The sequence below is a fragment of the Oratosquilla oratoria genome, chromosome 12 (genome assembly GCF_046742065.1).
Source record: "Oratosquilla oratoria isolate Oo_2021 chromosome 12, ASM4674206v1, whole genome shotgun sequence".
NCBI lineage: Eukaryota > Metazoa > Arthropoda > Malacostraca > Stomatopoda > Squillidae > Oratosquilla > Oratosquilla oratoria.
In genome coordinates, this window is record NC_134788.1 from 15,413,711 (window position 1) to 15,437,271 (window position 23,561).

General features: G+C 36.4%; 1 protein-coding gene across 1 annotated transcript; it reads left to right on the forward strand.

The window, feature by feature from the left end:
* Positions 1-3,270: 3,270 nt before the first annotated feature.
* Positions 3,271-15,278, forward strand: CCAP (Crustacean cardioactive peptide). The gene is made up of 6 exons (XM_076193724.1): positions 3,271-3,356; positions 4,902-5,012; positions 5,793-5,847; positions 13,943-14,139; positions 14,470-14,541; positions 14,821-15,278. The coding sequence occupies exons 2-6, from the start codon at positions 4,905-4,907 to the stop codon at positions 14,833-14,835; spliced, it is 447 nt and encodes a 148-aa protein (XP_076049839.1). The 5' UTR covers positions 3,271-3,356; positions 4,902-4,904; the 3' UTR covers positions 14,836-15,278.
* Positions 15,279-23,561: the final 8,283 nt, after the last annotated feature.

Sequence of the window (23,561 nt, forward strand, 5' to 3'; positions counted from 1 at the left end):
TGCGTGCGTCCACGTGTGTGTACGTGTGTGCGGATGTTCGTTTATGTACGTGTGTGTGCGTATGTGTACGTACATATACATGTGTGTGCGTGGATGTACGTATGTGTGCGTGAGTGTAGGTGTGTGTGTGTGCGTGTGTGTACGTATGTGTACGTACGTGTGCGTACGCGTGTGTGCGTGTGTGTACGTGTGTGTGCGTACGTGTAGGTGTGTATCCGTATGTGTACGTGTGTGTGCGTGTGTGTTTGTATGTGTGCGTGAGTGTACGTGTGTGTAGGTATGTGTGTGTACGTGTGTGTGCGTGCGTGTATACGTGTGTGTTAGTGTGTGTGTGCGCGTGTGTCCATGTGTGCGTGTGTGTTTGTATGTGTGCGTAAGTCTACGTGTGTGTGTGTGAGAGAGTGTACGTGTGTGTGTGTGCGTGTAAGTATGTGTACGTGTAGGTGTGGGTGTGTGTACGTATGTGTGCGTGTATGTACGTGTGTGTGTGCGTGTGTGTACGTGTATGTACGTGTGTGCGCGTGTGTGTACGTATGTGCGTTTGTGTGCGTATGTGTGCGCGTGTGTATACGTATGTGTGTGCGTGTGTGTACGTGTGCATGCGTGTGTGTACGTTTATGTACGTGTGTGTAAGTATGTGTGCGTGTGCGTACGCGTGTGTGCGTGTGTGTACGTATGTGTGCGTGTATGTACGTGTGTGTGTGCGTGTGTGTACGTATGTGCGTTTGTGTGCGTATGTGTGCGCGTGTGTATACGTATGTGTGTGCGTGTGCGTGCGTGTGTGTACGTTTATGTACGTGTGTGTACATGTGTGTGCGAGTGTGAAGGTATGTGTGTGTGTGTGTGTACGTGTGTGTGCGTATGTGTAAGTGTGTGTGTGTACGTGTGTGTGCGTATGTGTACGTGTTTGTAGGTATGTGTGTACGTGTGTGTGCGTGTACGTATGAATGCGTGTATGTATGTATGTGTGCGGGTATGTACGTGTGTGTGCGTGTGTGTATGTGCGTGTGCGTATGTGTAAGTGTATGTATGTGTGTGCGTGTATGTACGTGTATGTGCGTGTGTGTACGTGTGACCAGGCCGGGTCATAGCAGGAGCTAAAAGGGAAGGCTTGTGAGTTGGCTCGTCTCTCCTCCTCCTTCCTCCTCCTCCTCCTCCTCCTCTTCATCTTCCTCTTCCTCCTCCTAGTCCTCTTCATCTTCCTCTTCCTCCTCATCTTCTCTCCTCCTCCCTCCTCTTCCTCCTCATCTTCCTCTTCCTCCTCATCTTCCTCTTCCTCCTCATCTTCTTCTTCCTCCTCCTATTCCTCCTCTCCCCTCCCCCTCTTCCTCCTCCTACTCTCTCTCCTCCTCCTCATCATCATCATCTTCCTCCTCCTCCTCCTCCTCTTCATCTTCCTCTTCCTCCTCCTAGTCCTCTTCATCTTCCTCTTCCTCCTCATCTTCTCTCCTCCTCCCTCCTCTTCCTCCTCATCTTCCTCTTCCTCCTCATCTTCCTCTTCCTCTTCATCTTCTTCTTCCTCCTCCTATTCCTCCTCTCCCCCTTCCCCTCTTCCTCCTCCTACTCTCTCTCCTCCTCCTCCTCCTCCTCATCATCATCATCATCATCTTCCTCCTTCTACTCCTTTTTCCTCCTCTTTGTCCTCCTCTTCCTCTTCCTCCTCCTCATCCAACGCCTTTACCTCTTCCTCTTCCTCCTCTTCCTCTTCTTCCTCTTCCTCCTCCTCTTTGTCCTCCCTCTCCTCTTCCTCCTCCTCCTCCTGCTCCTCCTCTCCTCTTCTCCCTCTTCCCTCCCCCCTCCTCCTCGTCTTACTCCTCTTCCTCCTCATCTTCCATCTCCTCCTCCTCCTCTTCCTCCTCCTCTTCTTCCTCTTCATCTTCCTCCTCCTCCTCCTCCTCTTCCTTCTCCTCCCCCTCCTCTTCCTCCTCTTCTTCCTCTTCATCTTCCTCCTCCTCTTCCTTCTCCTCCTCCTCCTCTTCCTTCTCCTCCTCCTCTTCCTTCTCCTCCTCCTTCACTTATTCCTCCTCCTCCTCCTCCTCCTCCTCATCCTCCTCTTCCTTCTCTTCTTCCTCTTCATCTTCCTCCTCCTCTTCCTTCTCCTCCTCCTCTTCCTTCTCCTCCTCCTCCTCTTCCTTCTCCTCCTCCTCTTCCTTCTCCTCCTCCTTCACCTGTTCCTCCTCCTCCTCCTCTTCCTCCTCCTCCTCTTCCTTCTCCTCTTCCTTCTTCACCTATTGCTCCTCCACCTACTCCTCTCTCTCTGTCTTTCTCTCTCTCTCTCTCTCTCTCTCTCTCTCTCTCTCTCTCTCTCTCTCTCTCTCTCTCTCTCTCTCTCTCTCTCTCTCTCTCTCTCTCTCTCTCTCTCTCTCTCTCTCTCGTACCTTTTCTTACATTTACTGTCTCCCATGGGCAAGGGGATGTGTGTGTGTCTGTGATTCAGTATCATGGTCTTGGATCACGTATTGGACTCGTGATCGACAGCTACTTTCCTCCCGGAAGAGAGCTCAGATATCATATATATGACCGATCTATGGGCAATGCTGTGACCTTACACTCACACCCACGAAAGTTGGAGTAACGACTCGCAGCGCAGCGGTACTGAAATTATTTCAACCCTGGGCGGGATTCGATCCCGAACCGCCGTCGTGGCGGTCGGGAACTCTATCACCTGCGCCATACTCTCATGAAAAATGCTGGAAATTGTCTCATTTTTGTGAATGTCGTCTTTATTGTATTTTTAAAAGACTTTCGTCTGCATTTGAACGCTGTTTATCTTGCGATTCAGAAAAATAAATTTAATTTCTTTGCGTGGAATTTTGTCTTTGTGTTAGATTGATTATAGTGGATAAAAGATACGCACATCTTGAAGGCTAGCACAGTGTGATTACGACTATACACAGTACTAATCACTTTCATGATCATAAAATTGTCTAATAAGCAAGTTAGACAATTTTATTATCAAGAGAAAGATTTCCCGCCCAATGTTACTTATTCGGTAATTTTAGGCAAAAGTCCCACGCCTGATTATGTAATTACGCGCGTTGATCTATTGTAATTTACGTTCAGTAGAATATTACCCGACTTAGATTAAAATGAACTACACTCACTATTACAACCGGATTCAAAAACTCTACCACTCAACATCGACATCTTCGCCTCTGCGCGACATGACGTTTACACGATGTCGACCAATCACAGGCTTCAAAGCCCATGACGTCACTGAATGAGAGCCAATCACCTTGCGAGTTGCGATTCGTGTCAGCCAGGGGGGGAGAGTATAAATTCGACGGGACGACTGAAACAGCTTTCAGGACTCGAGAATCTTTCATATATCCTGGGTCGTTGACTGGACAGTGAAGGTAAGTTGAACGAAAATTTAAGTTGTAGAACAATCACATTTCTCAACTATTTCAACCGTCAAAATTGATTTGATTTAAATCGCCACTCAAAGAACAAGGCACTGTTGCAATTCGCTACCGTATTCTTAATGATAAAACAGTTGTATTTCAATGTCACTATAGGAATATATTTTTAAAATATTACGTATATCTGTTTTATAACTATATCCTGTTTCGTACTTGTTTCGTAGACTCAGACAATTTCCTTCATTTTACGTATGAGAACCAACATTTGTCCGTGAATCACAGAATATAGATCTTTAAATAAGTTAATTTCATTAAGAAAATATTTAAATAGACAAGAGAATACCGTATAATTAAATAAACATATACAGTAATTAATTGATAAACATGTTAGTTTTGTAAATGAATAGATAATTTCACTCCCACATTAATTTTTGTACTCTTAATTTTATCTATTTATTTATTTAAAAAAAAAAGTGCGTGTGTGTATTTACCTTACTGCGGTATAAGGTAAAGGAACAACGCTCGTTGGATCGTCTCATCCTCTACACTATATCATATGTGTGTTTACGAGTGTGTATATATATATATATATATATATATATATATATATATATATATATATATATATATATATATATATATATATATATACATATATAAATACATACTATATATATACATATATATACATAATATATATATATACATATATATATATATATATATATATATATATATATATATATATATATATATATATATATATATATATTCTATACAAGATTTGGCAACTTAAAGTTTAAATGATATTTATGTGTATGCATAAATATGTGCGTATGCATGTACGTATGTATGGATGTAGTAAATATATATATATATATATATATATATATATATATATATATATATATATATATATATATATATATATATACTATATTTTGCAAATGCTAATCTTCAGTCTTCAACCGGGAAAGGTTGATGACGTCATGTCGGTGACAGGAACCGCGTAACGATTACCTTCGCGTTTCAATCAGGAAAAGGAAATGACTTAGGAAAGCATCGTTTGTATATAAAAGAAACAAATAAAGAAGAACAGAAAAACAGATGGAGAGGAAATGTATCAACCTGATTTTTTTTCGATGTTCAGAGAAGCAATGGATAGATAATTAGATAAGTAAAAATGAATGTCTGAAAAGCGAAGTTTACGGTATCTGGTGGCAGTTATGGCTCGTTTCACACGGATCGACTTCTCGCCGTGCGCCGTCCACGATACGACGTCGTACTGGGTGTCTATGGACGCTTTCACACGTGTGAATGCGTCCATAGACACCCTTAGTTATTTAAGAGAGCATGACGTCGTGTTGTGGACGGCCCACGGCGAAAAGTCGATCCGTGTGAATAGGATCATGGGCGATGGAGCAAGTGTGTTACTGATTGGGCGCCGCGAGACGGGAAGCGTACTCATGTGAATGTGTATGTGTGTGAAAAATATTCGTCTCCCACCTGCTAATACCAATTATTATTTCCCGCCCACAGTGAATGCAGCACCTCGATGTGCGGAAGGCCCTGGTCGGGTGCCTTGTGGCTGCCGTCGTCTTTGTCGTCATCGCCGTCGTCCCTTGTAACTCCTCCCCCGTCGCTGCACGGGTAAGAGTCTTTTGTATACATTTATATAATAGAAAACCTTTGTCTTTAGTTTTTCTTATACTTTGTTTTATTTTTGTCGTTTCTTTTTAATTTTGTTGTGATCTTTTATTTTCTATTTCTTTTGTTTTATTTAGCTTTGCCTAGATTTATTCTCTATCTTGTTTTTATTCCGTTTTATTGTTTTTTATTATGTTTTATTTTATTTTATTCTGTTTTTTATTTTATCCTATTTCATTTCCCTTTATTTCATTCTACATTATTTCGTTTTACGCAGTTATTGCCAGATGTATAAGAATAAGCGGCACAACAAGACGGGTTCCCCTTCCTACAAGCGACATCGGATTACCGATAGTGTTGTCCTAAATTCGAGTATCACCAAATTACCAACATTCCCAATATTTCTATCAGGATGTTAAAAAGGGTTTTGGATAACCGTAGCTTTCTAGATGTCGACACTTTTCCTTTCCAAATATTGGAGATTTTTCTCGTCTTGGGCTTTGTCTCTTAGCATTCGATTGTATTTTGTTTCAGTTCTGTTTTATTTACTTATTGAATGCTAATCTATTTATTTTTTAGTTTATTTACTTATTCATTTATTTATTCTTTTATTTATTTATCTCTATATTTTTTCGATTTATTCATTTACTTTTATATATTCGTTAATTTATTTGTTTGTTTGCTTATTTATTTATATAACTTTATTTGCTCTTATGTATATTTATCTATATATTTTATCTAGTTATTCGTTAGTTTGTTTATTAATTCATTTGCCTTTTTCAGGGCGATGGGACGTTGGAGGGGAAAGCTAAGCGTCCCTTTTGCAACGCCTTCACAGGTAAACACCAAATGTCGTTCTTTCTTGATGAAGTCTTCTACGCGCGGGCCAAAGTCGTCGACTTTTGTCCTTCGCTGATTTTTTATTCTTTATTCATTGATTTCTTCCTTACTCTCTGTTTTCTGTCTTTATTTCCATCTTTATTTCCTACGTCAATTCGCTTTGGATAATCACCTTAAATCACTAGCGACTAAAATAATAAATTCGATGTGTCTGACGCTGCATTTTAAACATGTTCAAATTTACCGCACGCGTCTAGGTTTTCAGTAACGAATAGATAACTTGTTTTGCGTTAAAGAATCACCCCTAGAATAGTAGCAGTAGTATCTATTTTCATAGCCTAGGATAGTTCCTACACAGGGTAACATTTTTTTTTTATGAATTACCACTTGACAACACGAGTAAACAAGTATGAATGGAATTACTATATAAATCGTATTCTTTGCTTCCGGTGTGAAAAAAAATAATAAGAGATATTTTCACAGTAATTTTCGTGAGAATTGTTTGCAATCAATGTTGCAGAGGGGGGGGCAGGAGTGAAACAGGTTTGGTGATTTACGCGGGTAATGCGGTAGATGCGCACTGGAAGACGGACGGGCATCGACTGACGCGGGGGCAGCGACCTTCGCTACACAGGGCGAAGAGGCGTCGCCGCGCCTAGTACATGTATGAAAAGGGGACTTATACAGGAAGCGTCACTGCTAATATCCTAGGCCATACCACAAACACTAAGGAAATCTACAGTACAAAACAGGAAGAATATTGGAACTAACCCAGCTACGTCTCTAGACTGTACTGGTATGATCAATCTGATTCGTTTATTCGAAAATGAATCTCCACTTTGATCTGGGATGGAACATCAGGCTGCATCAAAATGCCCCTCTTAACCCATTCAACTCCGATGACAAGATGTCTTGTCATTTGGTCAAATAAAACAAAAAATCATAATAAAACAACAAAATGTTTGATGATCAAACAGCACCAGAAAAATATGACGTCGTCAGTCCTCCTCGAGGAGGACTGATGACGTCATATTTTTCTGGTGCTGTTTGATCATCAAACATTTTGTTGTTTTATTATGATTTTTTGTTTTATTTGACCAAATGACAAGACATCTTGTCATCGGAGTTGAATGGGTTAATCCTGCTTTGATAACCATGTACTTCCTTTACATACCTGTTTTCTCGTAACAGGTTCACGCTAGCGCATCCATCGTGTCCAAAGCGGCCCATACACGATCAATTATATTGAGCAATTTCATTGTCAATACTCTGAATTGACAATTGAATTGACCGTGTATGGGCGATATATCGCCCATACACGGTCAATTCAATTGTCAATTCAGAGTATTAACAATGAAATTACGCAATATAATTGATCGTGTATGGGACACTTAACAGAATCTTATAAACAACTTACCGTCCGCGTCTTTATCAGTTTGAAATTCGCTTTGTATAATTTTTTTTTTTCTTAATTGTTTTGTAAATTACCCCCTGTCGACGCCACCATCGTAACAGTCACATTTTGATTAAAAGACGTGTTTATGAGAGCGCGGCTATTCTTCAGGTGGTCGGCGTGACGTCACAGTAGCCAAACACTGGATCTAGACCAGTGGTTCTTTAACCTGTGGGGAATTCCCCACTGGTGGGGAATAGCGGAGTTGCCAAGTGGGGAATGTGATAACTGTTAGTTAAAAATCTAATATATGCAAACAAAAATTAAGGGCCGTAAAATGGCACAAAAAAAAAAGCAAAGCGTATATTTACGTACTAAACACTGCTGCATGGGTTAAAATCGAATTTGTCAAAGACCGAAGCACTGGTGGGAAATGGAGAGTTGGTTCACTAAAAAGTGGGGAATTGGAGAGAAAAGCCCATTAAACTCCGATGACAAGATGTCTTGTCATTTGGTCAAATAAAACAAAAAATCATAAAACACCAAAATGTTTGATCAAACACCAGAAAAATATGACGTCAATCCTCGCTTCGCTCGCTTCGCTGCGAGCGAAGCGAGGACTGACGTCATATTTTTCTGGTGTTTGATCAAACATTTTGGTGTTTTATGATTTTTTGTTTTATTTGACCAAATGACAAGACATCTTGTCATCGGAGTTTAATGGGTTAGGAACCCCTGATCTAGATGATGGCGTCCTAGAACTGAGTACACACGCGCGGTTTCTACTGAAGAATATCGCAGAATCTGATTGAACCTGAAGATGAGTTGCATGCACATACATACATGCATACATACATACATACATAAATACTTTCATACATACATACATAAATACTTACATACATACATACATTCATACATATTTACATACATACATACATAAATACATACATACATTCATACATACATACATACATAAATACATACATATATAAATACATACATACATATATACATACATACATAAATACATACATACATAAATACTTACATACATACACACTTTCATACATACATATATAAATACTTACATACATACATAAATACATACTTACATAAATACTTACATACATACATACATAAATACTTACATACATACACACATTCACACATACATACATAAATACATACATACATACATTCATACATACATAAATACTTACATACACACATTTATACATACATAAATACATACATACATACATAAATACATACATACATATATACATAAATACATACATACATACATACATACATACATAAATATATACATACATTCATACATAGATATTTACATACATACATATATACATAAATACATACATACACACATTCATACATACATACATAAATACTTAGATACATACATACATACATACATACATACATACATAAATATATACATACATTCATACATAGATATTTACATACATACATATATACATAAATACATACATACACACATTCATACATACATACATAAATACTTAGATACATACATACATACATACATAAATACATACATACACACATTCTTACATACATATATGAATACTTACATACATACTTAAATACTTACATACATACATAAATACATACATACACATATTCATACATACATACATAAATACTTATATACATACACACATTCATACATGCATAAATACATACATACATACACACATTCAAACATACATAAATACTTACATAAATACACACATTCATACATACATACATACTTAAATACTTACATACATACATAAATACATACATACACATATTCATACATACATACATAAATACTTATATACATACACACATTCATACATGCATAAATACATACATACATACATACACACATAAATACTTACATAGACTATATATATATAAATATGAATAGAACTGAACATGCATATTATTGATTATACGTGAGTTTGTATTCTCTTTCTATAATTGTCACTATACAATTATCAAGATATCTAAAACATGTGAAATCGGTGTTATTTTTATTAATTTTGGTTTTATTTATTTGTTATTATTTGTTAGTTTTATTTATTTATTTGTTTATTTATCTATTTATTCATTTTAACTACTAAAGTAACAGAGACTCGTTCTTTAACATGGCGGGAATCTTTGTCTGCTTTCTCTAGCCAAAAGCGAGTAGCATGCTAGCGAGAAATGCTTAGTGTGCCACCACCTCACGGGGGCATAGCCCCCTTCAACCACCCACATCCTACCTCGTCAGAGTATCGCTGCGCTGCGAGTCGTTACTCCAACTCTCGTGAGCGGGGAGTTGGGTGTGTTCGTATGCGGTCACGGCATTATCCATAGATCGGTCCTGTATATAAGCTCTGAGATCTCTTCCGAGAGGGAAATGTCTGTCGATCACGAGTCCAACACGTGATCCAAAACCATGGTGAATCACACACACACACACACACACACACACTACCGACTCGGTGGCACAGTTGGTAGAGCGCTGAACTGGGAAGTAGAAGTGCTCCCAGTACCCAGTTCGAATCCTACCCAGGGCCGAAATTATTTCGGTATCGCTGTGCCTCGGGTCGTTACTCTGACTCTCGTGGGCGGGGAGTTGGGTGTGTGTGTGTGTGTGCAAGGTCATAGCATTACCCATAGATCGGACCTACGAGCTCTGAGCTCTCTTCCAGGAGGGAAATAGCTGTCGATCACGAGTCCAACACGTGATCCAAAGACCAAGTGAATACACACACACACGGTTCTATAATGTTTATCTATCGATAAAAGATGAGCGTTCGTACGGCCTCGATATTCCATTGACACAACATGAATCAGAGTAAAAGCAGCATGCCAAAGCGATCTGCGATGGCGTCGTCGGCGTTTTGATTATATTTATTTTGTAGATGTAGCTGATTGACCCCCTTGTTCTGTCAACTGGCTTGATGATATTTTCCGTGGTTGTTAATATTCAGAGAGAACGAGGACGAGTAAGACAGCTGTAAGTTTTTATTCTGTAACGCGAGTATTGTGATGCATCATCGTACATCAGGCAGCCGACCAAAATTATGACAAAACAAACGGAAGAAGCGAGCAACCAAATGACGTAGTTTGAAGAGATTTGGAAAAAATAAATAAATAGATAAATCCAAATTCGAAAATGCCTGTTTCATGCCAACAGCTATAACAGTAGGAAGCGAGACCATACCATACATACATACATACATACATACATACATACATACATACATACATACATACATACATACATACATACATCAAGGCACAGAGATACTCGATAGAGAGGACTTACTAAACTGGGACAAGAGAAACACAAGAGGACATGGAAAGAAAATCAAAAAACATAGTTACAGAAGAGAACTGAAGAAAAACAGTTTTCCACATAGAGTATTGGACACTTGAAACAAAGTGGATAATGAAATAGTATGCGCAAAAACCATTCATGAGTTTAAAAACAAACTAGACACTGCGAGATACAAAGGCGGGACACCACGAGCATAGCTCCCCTTCCCACAAAATACAACTAGGTAAATACATACATTCATACACACATACATTCATACATACATATACCTAAGGCTTTTTCCCCCTCACAGTTAAGGTAGCCAGAAAACAAATGCATATAATCCACTTCCACCTATTCCACCCCCACATACTCCACTCCCCATCCACCCACCTCCCTCCCTCTTATCTTGGCTCCTCCTGGATGATGGGTCATCCCTGCATCTCGCCCACTCTCCTGGGTCGGAAGCAATGCAGCAAGATACAGCACATCCACAGCAAGGCCGCTTCATTAATTCGGCGACCCCCCTCTCTCCGTCTCCTTATGCAGAAAAGGAGAAGACGGGGAGAAATCCCTTCGGGCTGCGTCAATTTTTTTTCTCATCCCCTCACCCACTAAGAAAATTTAAAATCAGCGACGAAGAGTACAAAGGCTTTTGTGAGGCCATTATTAGAATATTATCCACACGTACCTATAAACATCCTACCAGAACCCAGCTACAGAAATGACAAAACTTTCAAAAGATGCTCATCGTATTCGCCAGTGGAATCCGCAAAAATACAAAAATGAATAAATAAATAAATACATAAATAAATGTATTAATAAACAAATAGATAAATATTCAGCGTCAGATTGTACCGCTTAAAGTGTCGAATTGGTAGAAATTGCTTCAAGACTCCAAAGAATTTGAAAGAAAACGAAGTACTATCTAAATGGTTTGCCTACACAATTAAAATTCAACAGAAAAGCTAGCTAACTTTTCTAAATGTATTATCTCTAAACCAATTCATCTATCCTGTCTTCTCTAGTAATATATATATATATATATATATATATATATATAAATATATATTATATATATATATATATATATATATATATGTAGGTGTATATATGACGAAAGCGGAGTAGGAAACACATAAGTCTTAGTCTTGAGTTTATTCCTGACTAGTTCCGCATGTATGCTTTTTCAAAGGGAAAAGCATACCTGCGAAACAAATCAGGAATAAACTCAAGACTAAGACTCCAGTGTTCCCTACTATACCTAGGGTTATCTATTTATTAATCTATTTATCTATTTATTCTTTATCATCTTTTTAATTATCTATTCGTTTATTCATATATTTTTGTCACACCCCAAGAAAGGAGGACAAAGTGTTCAAAAGGAGGACGTCTGGCCACCCTAATATACAGGACCATTTCTAGTTCATCAGGCGGCCCAGGCAAGAATTCGTTATGGCGCCCCCCCCCCTCTCCCCCCCTCCCCCCCCCCCTCTCCGGGCTGGAAATAATAACCGGCTAAAATGTGAAATGTGCATTCAAACATTAAACACCGTTGCATCAAGTATCAACACTTTCATTATTCATTTATTTTCGCGTTTGCACTTGTATTTATCTATTTATTTGAATTATTCACGTAAAAAAATACTTGTCTCTCATTTAATTTGGCACCCCCCCCCAGCAGATGGCGCCCCAGGCCTAGAAACTGCCCTGCTAATATATATACAGTTACTATCCGAGTTACGACCTAGATTGGTTCCGACCAACCAGTCGTAAGTCGGATTGGTCGTAAGTCGGATCCCATTAAAATGGCCGACACGAGGGTGATACTCTGGGATACATTATATCAATCTGTTGCATTTTTAAGTAACTTTTTCTACTGAATACTATTATATACAAGCTGTTTACTGTTTATCAATTATATGCCTTTTATTTTAATTCTTATAAAAAAAATTAATATATGATATGAAAACTTACAATATGAATAATGCCATTGTTAGACATAGATACGATGCAGGCCACAATGCTGACTGGAATATTTCTAGGATTATCAAATATGAAAACCATACTATGAAACGTAGATGTTTTGAATCCGCTTTTATATCTCTCATTGATGATATAAATCAAAACAATGTATTTTTTTACAATAAATAAACCTTTAGCAATTTTAAAAACAAAGTAACATGCAATTTACGCAAACTGTGTTTACACCAGTTTCATGTTCGTTTCTCCCCGTAAGCTCGGGTTATATAAGGAGTCAGATGTTTGTACATTGTGTTCACACACATAACAACGTCGAGACTGTACAAATTCAAATCAGGCTCAACCCATTCAACTCCGATGACAAGATGTCTTGTCATTTGGTCAAATAAAACAAAAAATCATAAAACACCAAAATGTTTGATCAAACACCAGAAAAATATGACGTCAGTGCTCGAGGAGGACTGACGTCATATTTTTCTGGTGTTTGATCAAACATTTTGGTGTTTTATGATTTTTTGTTTTATTTGACCAAATGACAAGACATCTTGTCATCGGAGTTTAATGGGTTAATGACCATCTTATGAATCGATAGCCTTAAAAAAAAATCCACTGTGTTATTTCTAAAGAAGCCCTGCTGGGCGAAGCGTTAAATACATTGGATCCCATACTCTGTGGTTGGCTTCTCTCCTACAGTTGCATACAATTTTCTTTTCAGTTGCTTAGTTGTTACGTTAAAGAAGGAAAATACTTATTATAAAGTACTCTTATTAGTAAACTCATAATAGGCATCTGCTAGTCGTGGTCTTAAATACGTAAATATCCTTCATCCTTAATTAATTGATCAAACTCTTCCACAAATGCTGCAGGCGCATCACTGCTAGCAGCCTCACCTTTCGACAACACGTGGTGAACCTGGTAACGCTCTCGAAAGCGACGAAACCACCCAGCACTCGCTATGAATTCATGTGAAGCGTATTCTTCACCTGCACGTTATTTCAACATGCGAAATTAACTTGTAGCCTTACTTTGCACTGTTTGCAACATCTGTTTCACATTTATTTACCTGTGATCTTCCAACCACGTGTATAGCAACTTTTCCATCTCTGCCATAAATGTCGTGCGCGATGCCGGGCTGCTACAACTATCTTACGCGCTGTGCTGCCAGACATATACAGTAAACTCATAATAGACATCTGCTAGACGTGGTCGTAAGTACGGGTGGTCGTAACTCGCGTGCGTCGTAACTCGGATAGTGACTGTATATGTATATATATACAAATATATATATATATATATATATATACATATATATGTGTATATATATAAATATATATACATATATATATATGTATATATATATATATATATCTGTTTAAGGTTGTGGAAGAAAACGGTCTGTGCTGAGCGGCCAAGAGGCACTTCCCGCTCGAAATGACGACGACGACGACGACAACGACGCGGCAGAAGTTCCTGGTCCTGAGGACGCCCTCAGCCCTCCTGACGCCGAGGCCCTCGACGACCTGGCCAGTCGCATCTTGACGGAAGCCAGGCTCTGGGAACAGCTACAGACGAAGGCATAAGAGAGAGATTTTCACTTGTTTATGATAATCTAATAATTGTAATAGTAATGATAATAATAATAATAATAATAATAATAATAATAATAATAATAATAATAATAAAAATAATAATGATAATAATAATAATAATAATAATAATAATAATAATAATAATAATAATAATAATAATAATAATAATAATAATAATAATAATAATAATAATAATAATAATAATAATAATGATAATAATAATAATAATAATAATAATAATGATAATAATAATAATAATAAATATTTTTCATCCCTTTCTCTTTATCACCTTTCTCCCGCGTCTTTCCATCACAGATGGAACTAATTCGGGTTTTGGCCTCACGTCTGGGGAATGCTCGTGGCCCCCGAAAAAAGAGGAACACAACGGTGAGTTCTGTATTGTATACAAACACACACACGCATTTAATAAATATATCATACAAGAAAAAATAAAGATTCGTTGATCTCTTATTATTGGTCAATATGTTTCGTGTTTTTTTGTGTGTGTTTTATTAATATATTTATAAGCAAAACATGGATACGTTTTGTTTCCTTTTATTTTTATTGGTGGTATTGTCTTCATATACAAGGTATTTCTACGTTAATATTGAAACCATACAATGTGTTATTTCCTGATGACTCTATTTCTTTTTTCTTTTTTCATAGGCCAAGAAGCAGTGAAGCCTGCTGTTGTCTTCATCGGGGAAGATTAGTGACAGGACTAGGAGGGGGCATGATTGAGTAGAGAGAGGGAAGGAGGCAGCGAGGGAGGGGGTGGGTCTGATGACGTCATGTCGCTTTGCATCAAGCAACGCGACTTGTCCACCGCAAATTCCCTCTTTCTCTCATTCTCTTTCTACGTCTTCCTCATCCTATATCATTTCCTGCATATTACATAAAACTCGAAAAATGTGGTGGTACGACTGACTATAACAGAGTTTGTTTTTGATTACTCTGAAAACAGATAAAGCTTTTTTTTAGCACTCCAATATGAAATAAAATTTTGGTGACATTTTCTATTTATTCTGTCTAACGCCAGATTATTCAATTTATGTGGCGTCAGTCAGGAAAAAATCTAGTGTGTCATCTGGAGTCGGTTTAGAAGAATGACATATCAATAAAGAAAAAAAATCAGCTTGATTGTTTTTTACCCGAAATCCTAAAACATGAATTATGTTAATTTCTTGCAGGGCGTATGTGTCTATCTATTCCATTATTCATTCATTCGTCTATTTATCTATATATTTCATTTATTTATTCATTGATGTATTTATTTTGCAATGTATTTCTTATTCTTTCTAGTGTTCTAAATACCGTTCTTAGTACTTTTTTCTTCTTTCCAAGTGGTGATCACTACCACTATAGCATATTCCAATAATAAAATGCCACTCTTGTATTCTTTAGCAAATTCAAGTCTCTCACTTTTTTGTTTGTCATTTCTTAGGGATATATTCCAATTAAGGCTTTTATATCCTTGTTATTCTAAAGATTATGATTATTCTTTCCATCATATAATTTCCATTTCCAAAATTCTGCACTTACGTGTGTGTTGTGTTTAAAGAAATTTCAAGAGGTAAGACCAACTAGTCATGATTAATTCCAAACATCATAATTTTGAAAGCTAGGTAAGTCTAACCGCAAAAAAAAAATCGGTTTTAAGCTGAGAGGTCGAAAAAGTAGGTCAAACGTAGTCGAGTAAATCCATTTAAGGTTACGGAAGTTATGTACAAGTCTGGTTATTAAATGACTTACACCTCATGTGCGATAACTTCCCTCCATTGGACTATCAGTTACCTATGTTTCAATGTTTTTTTTATCTCTGTATTTATCATTATTTGCCACCAATTGATTGTATTGTACTGAAAGAAACCCTTAAAGAGAAACTACGAGCGGTATGACGTCACAACTCTTTTCGACCTATCCGAGTGACGGACGTGACAGCATCGACGACATGACGTTTCAGACGCCCATCGCGCGCGACCAATCAAAACCTTGAACACGACTGCATACGATATGACGTCATGTCGGGCGCGACCAATCTGTGCCACGTCAGCGGGGAAACCTATGCCAACTATATAGTCCCCAGCATTATTTCTTCTCTTCCTTTTTCTATTCTTCTTCTCTCTCTTTTTCCTCTTTCCTTATTTTCAAAGATTTTTCTCTTTTCATTTTCTCCATTCCTTCGAGCCCTCTCAGTTCAGGCTTTGTAATAATCAGACATTTTCGTTGCATAGGGAGGGGAGTGGTGGGTGAATAAATCGTCTAAATAAAATCGTTTGGCGGGAACATAAGTCTGCTTAAAAATAAAGATGAATTTCGCTCCAAATTGAAGTGTGGAAATAAGTAAATATAATAAAAGCTAATAAAAAATTAATTTATAGATAAACGAATGAATATAGATAAATACATGAAGAAATATATATATAATTAGATAGATAAATAAATACATGGATAAATAGATAAATAAGAAAAATATGTAAATAAAAAATGCATAAATATATCAGTAAATAAAGATTAATAAATAAAGATAAATTTCGCTCCAAATTGAAGTGTGCAAATAAGTAAATATAATAAAAGCTAATAAAAAATTAATTTATAGATAAACGAATGAATATAGATAAATACATGAAGAAATATATATATAATTAGATAGATAAATAAATGCATGGATAAATAGATAAATAAGAAAAATATGTAAATAAAAAATGCATAAATATATCAGTAAATAAAGATTAATAAATAAAGATAAATTTCGCTCCAAATTGAAGTGTGCAAATAAGTAAATATAATAAAAGCTAATTAGAAATTAATATATAGATAAACGAATGAATAAAGATAAATACATGAAGAAATATATATATATATAATTAATCAAATAAATAAATAAATACATGGATAAATAGATAAATAATAAATAAATAAATATATCAATAAATAAAGATTAATAGATAAACCACATTGATGAATCTAAAATACGAAATCACAGATCCAACCCTGTTTATTACAATTCTATAACAATCCGTTACTGTTCCCCTTGGGTAAGGGGATGGTGTGTATGTGTGTGTGTGTGTGTATTCACTTGGTCTTTGGATCACGTGTTGGACTCGTGATCGACAGCTATTTCTCTCCTGGAAGAGAGCTCAGAGCTCGTAGGTCCGATCTATGGGTAATGCTATGACCTTGCACACACACACACACACCCAACTCCCCGCCCACGATAGTTGGAGTAACACCCCTCAGCGCTGCGATACTGATATTATTTCAGCCCCGGGCGAGAGTCGAACCCGGACCTCCGTAGTGGCAGGCCAGAGCTCTAACCACAGCGCCATGAGAGGTGTGTAAACGAATGAATATAGTGTGTGTGTGTGTGTGTGTGTGTGTGTGTGTGTGTGTGTGTGTGTGTGTGTGTGTGTGTGTGTGTGTGTGTGTGTGTGTGTGTGTGTGTGTGTGTGTGTGTGTGTGTGTGATTCACCATGGTATTGGATCACGTGTTGGACTCGTGTTCGACAGCACACACACACACAACTCCCCGCCCACGAGAATTGGAGTAACGACTCACAGCGCAGCGATACTGAAATTATTTCAGCCCTGGGCGGGATTCGAACCCGGACTGCCGTAGTGGCGGCCGCGAACGCTACCACTACACCATCGAGTGTGTGTGTGGTGTGTGTGTGTGTGTGTGTGTGTGTGTGTGTGTGTGTGTGTGTGTGTGTGTGTGTGTGTGTGTGTGTGTGTGTGTGTGTGTGTGTGTGTGTGTGTGTGTGTGTGTGTGTGTGTGTGTGTGTGTGTGTGTGTGTGTGTGCGCGTGTGTGTGTGCGTGTGTGTGTGTGCGCGCGCGCGCGTGTGTGTGTGTGTGGTCACAGCATTGTTCATAGATGAGCTCTGAACTCTCATCTGGGAGGGTAATAACTGTCAATCACGCGTCTAGCACGTGACCCAAGACAATCTTAAATCACAATATACATTATTAGTTTCCATATATATATATATATATATATATATATATATATATATATATATATATATATATATATATATATATATATATATATATATATATATACGATGATGAAAAAATTGAAAATGCAGTAGCTTATTTCCAAATCAAAACTAAAAACACGGAGCAGAAAAAGAAAATGGAAACGGAGAGTCAATATATTTCGACTGTAAGCTACAGTCCTTATGTGAAGCACAAAAGGGGAGGAGTATATTATATTTATATAGAACTCTCTATTACAAATAATCACAACACCGCTACAAGTACGTTTATTTGTACTTTACAATTCGTACAGTTGCATTTGGTAACGATGAACATTTGTGAAATAGTGTAACTGTCATGTGCTTCATTCCTTGAGTTTCGTTCACGCCTTTACTTTTTCGTTCGCGCTCGGGTTGAAATCGAAAAGTTTGAAGTAACAAAAATAGGATCATTTGATGAGCAAATGTCGAGAAAATAGAGCGAGAATATTGAAAGCCGTTTACGTAATTACATAATTAATTAATGTAAGTATATCTATTTACATTCAATGATTATTTCAATTTTAGAGGACCATGATGGAAATAAGTTTATATTTTTTATCGCGCTACCCTCGGAATGTTATAGAATGTATACTTATTTCTGTATATATTATCGACAATAAAACTAAACAAATCCAAACTAAACCAACTTTCTAGGTGTTTATTTTGTTCTTTCGGGCAAGCTTATTGACAGTACATGCTCACATATATACAAGCCAAAATTCCTTTTTAAGGAGTACAATAGTATTTCCATAGCTTTTCCAACCCCTCTCTCTCCACAACGGTGAATTTGAGAGACATGGTAGATCAGTGTCGTTTATAATAATATTAGGGATGTATCGATTTTCCCAAAATGCGAAAAAGCAAATTCAGTAGTGAAATTATTGTACCTTTCCCAAATGTCAAATGCGTTTGACAAATTGGATTAAAATAACTGTATCCTGCATCAATCCCATCTTAAATGTTCTTGTAACAGAAGACAAATGCAAATTAATATGAATTGTTAAGTTGACACGAATATTGTTCTGATGTGGAGTTTGGCTTTTTAGTGACTGTACAACCGACGCTAAATTGAAATATATCAACGTAAGTATTACACAATGAATCGCGCGGAAACGCTATTCCATGGAGCAACTTTTAATCAAATTTGCGTCATTCTAGGTTTCATTTCTCTAATTTATCAGAGAAAAGGAAGTTAGTCAAACTATATATTAATTCGCTTTATAATGTGAATGTTGGTTTACTTATATTAACATAATTCCATATTTGACTATGCATTTTTTAATGTTTAAATCGATTTATTTGTTTATTAAGAACCACAAGAAGCTTGCCGTGACGTCACAGCCCAACGGTCGCCATCCAGTGTAGAAAATGTTTTTCTACACTCACTTGACAAACTGGTATTTTGAGCTGAAAATGTAAAAAAAAAAAAAAAAAAAAAAAAAAAAAAAAAAAAAAAAAAAAAAAAAAAAAAAAAAAAAAAAAAAAAAAAACCGGATCATTCTCTCCGTCTTACCAATGAAAGAGGAAAGAAAAGAAGAAATCGCTTACACGTTGTATGACGATTCTTCTGCACAAAAAGATGGAGAAATGCCAGATCACAGTGACTTCTGAGGCTTTACCAAAGAAAATAAAATACTCTTATCATCTCTCTTCAATGCCTAGCGTGCACACGCACACAACATCGAGGCGCAGTGGTTACAATTCCCGCCTGCCACTAAAGCTGTCCGGGTTCGAATCCCGCCCAGCTCTGAAATAATTTCATTATTGCTGCGCTGCGGGTTGTTACTACAACTCTCGTGGGCGGGGAGTTGTGTGTGTGTGTGTGTGTGTGTGTGTGTGTGTGTGTGTGTGTGTGTAAGGTCACAGCAATACTCATAGATCGGTCATAGCTCTCATCCGGGAGGTTAATAACTGTCGATCACGAGTCCGACAGGTGATCCAAGACCATGGTGAATCATACATATGCTACGAAAGGGTACTCGTACGACTTCGCGTGGACAAAAGCTTAAGTCAAAGCGACGAAACATTATATATATATATATATATATATATATATATATATATATATATGTATATATATATATATATATATATATGTATATATATATATATATATATATATATATATATATATATATATATATATATATATATATATATACATGTTTTGGTAGGAGTGTAAATAATGTACACAGAAAACGTTTCTGACAACCCTCCGAGTCACGAACGGAGCTTACATTGTATTTGTAGGCCAGACCGCTGCCTGGCACACTGAAGTAAAGAAGACTTCCAGACTTCAATTCACTAATGTAGAGTTAAACATATACTCTGCAATACAACACAAGAGATATTTGGAACATTGTATTGTATAGTATGAATTGCTAATATCACTGTAACTTTTCTTCGTATTTGATATATTATGTATCAACTTGTTTTATGGCAATAAACTTGGAATAGATATATGCAATGCCAAAAAGTTAAAAATCGTATATATATATATATATATATATTTATATGTATATGTATATATATATATATATATATATATATATATCTTTATTGAACCACAAATAACTTTTAATTCCATGCCATCGCAATCGAGACTGAAGAATCGCTCGATGGAGACATTTTGTTGGAAATTGAAACGTGAATAAAGATATCAATTGATCGCTGGGACCCATTCAGTGTAGATGTATATATATATATATATATATATATATAATATATGTATACAGTATATATATATTTATATATGTATATATCAATGTATATATATATATATATAATATATATATATATATATATATACAGGTATGTGTGTGTGTATTTCAAACTCATTTTGGTGTAGGTAGGAAATGTTTAAAATCATTGTTGATGTCATAATTTCGTTCAATATGTCCAAAGGTAACAATCACTTGTTACTGAAATGGCAAATTTTGAAATTTCCTTCTAAATCCCTAAAATCGACACGCTCTACTATATGTCAGCACCTAATAAATATAACAAAAGAAAAAATTAAAAGGTGTATAGATGCACTCAAAGTTAATAAAACACCAGGGCCTAACGGTTGGCATCCAAGAATCTTAAAGGAAATGAAAAATGAGATTGTTGTTCCATTAGAAACTATTTTCAAGAAATCCATCATATCCGGAGATGTCCCAAGAGAATGGAAGCTAGCTAACGTTACTCCCATATTCAAAAAAGGTGACAAAAAGAAGCCAAATAACTATAGGACTATAAGTTTGACTTCAATTGTAGGAAAAATAATGGAAACTATCATCAAAGATGCTATCGAACATCATTTAGAAAGTAACCGTTTGATAAATGATAGCCAGCATGGTTTCAAACGGAAACGTTCTTGCGTGACTAACTTGAATTTACAACACAGTTATCTCGAATTATGACAAAAGAAACAATATAGATTTAGTATATCTAGACTTTGCAAAAGCTTTTGATACCGTCCCACACGAAAGACTACTTACTAAATTAGCTTTACACGGAATAAGTGGTAGCCTATTAGGTTGGACTAGTAATTGGTTGAATGGTCGAAAACAGAGAGTTGTTTTAAATGGAAAAACTTCTAGATGGAAAAATGTTACAAGTGGAGTTCCTCAGGGTTCCGTTCTTGGGCCACTTCTATTCATAGTATATATAAATGATATAGACCATGGACTAAAATCTACTGTTTCCAAATTTGCTGATGATACAAAACCGTGCGGAGTGGCAAATAATCACTCAAACCAATTAGATATTCAAGAAGATTTAGATCAATTACAGCAATGGTCTGAAAAGTGGCTGATGAAATTTAACGCAAGTAAATGCAAGGTAATGCACATAGGTAAAAATAACAGTAAGTACGATTACAAGTTATTTGGAAATTCGTTAACAAAAGTGGATAGTGAAAAAGATCTCGGCGTAATTATCGGTAACGACCTCAAATCATCCAAGCAGTGTATTTCAGCCTCTGAGAAAGTAAATAAGATTCTAGGGCTGATTGCGCGACCTTTTGATTTCAAAAGTCCATCACTTATTAACAAGCTATATAAATCGTTAGTTCGCCCACATTTGGAATATGCTGTTTCCGTATGGTCACCGAATCTCATTAAAGACATTGACAGACTGAAAAAAGTACAATGGCGAGCCACAAAACTGATTCCAAATATCAAAAATAGATCATACAAAAATCAACTAAAACATATGAATCTGTTTTCCCTAAAAAAGCGTAGACTCAGAGGTGACTTGATACAGGTCTTTAAGATTTTAAAGGGAATTGACAACATCAAAAGTGACAAAATTTTCACATTGAATGAGAATAAGACAAGAAACAATGGTCTCAAACTGTACGGAAATAGATTAAATTTGGAAGTAGGTAGAAACAACTTTGCCAACCGTGTAGTTAATGAATGGAATAAACTTCCTGCACAGGTAGTGCAATGTAGTTCAGTTCAAAGCTTTAAGAATCATTTAGATAAACACCTAAGCATGATGCTGTAATGATTATAATCTTTTATATTATTTGTTTTTGTTTTGTTATCAATTGTCTGTTTGATTTTCATTTATTATTAGTTATATGTCAATTTATTATTATTTACTATTTACCTATGCATTTATGTATTTTATTTGTCATTTACATTATTATATTTTTTATCTATTATTTCATTATTAATATGATTTTTTTTCGCATCCGACCTAGATATGGACCAAAAGGTCTCCTGTCGGCATGCTCCGCCTTTGTAATCCTTTGTAATCGGCATGATCCAGCTAATCATGTTGATTTCAGACCGCTGACAGCCACAGCCTTTTCGGCATACAAAAAAAAATCACATGCACTTCTCACTATGCATACAACCTTACCAAGCAGGAAATCGATAATGAATGGAATAACTAGTATTCAATCATCCCACACAGCAGAGTACACACACATTCATCCGCTTGAAATAATTGAGGATGAAGTCAACAAAGATGTCCTCTTCAGGTCATGCCATTTTTCCAGCCATTTATATCCATTTTCTATTCACTCTTGCCTTTTTATTCGTTATCCCATCTACCTTTAACTCGAGGATTCCTTCTTTGAGTCTCGGCTCGTCATTTGCAAATGTATAGAACAATTTAGGTTTGTTGATATATTTATCAATCATACTTTCTTCTTCTTGTTATGTTTGTTGATATATTTATCAATCACACTTTCTTCTTTCTTCGTTCGTCTTTCTTCTTCTTTTCTATTTCTCTATCATTGTCTCAGGATCGACTGTATTCTTTTTTTGGTCTGGCCGTTTGTTTTCTCAACTTTTCCCAAGTATTATTTCGTGTATTTCTTTTATCTAATCGTTTATTCATGTATTTGTTTATATATAATTTTGTATAAATATACACTTTTCTATTTGCTA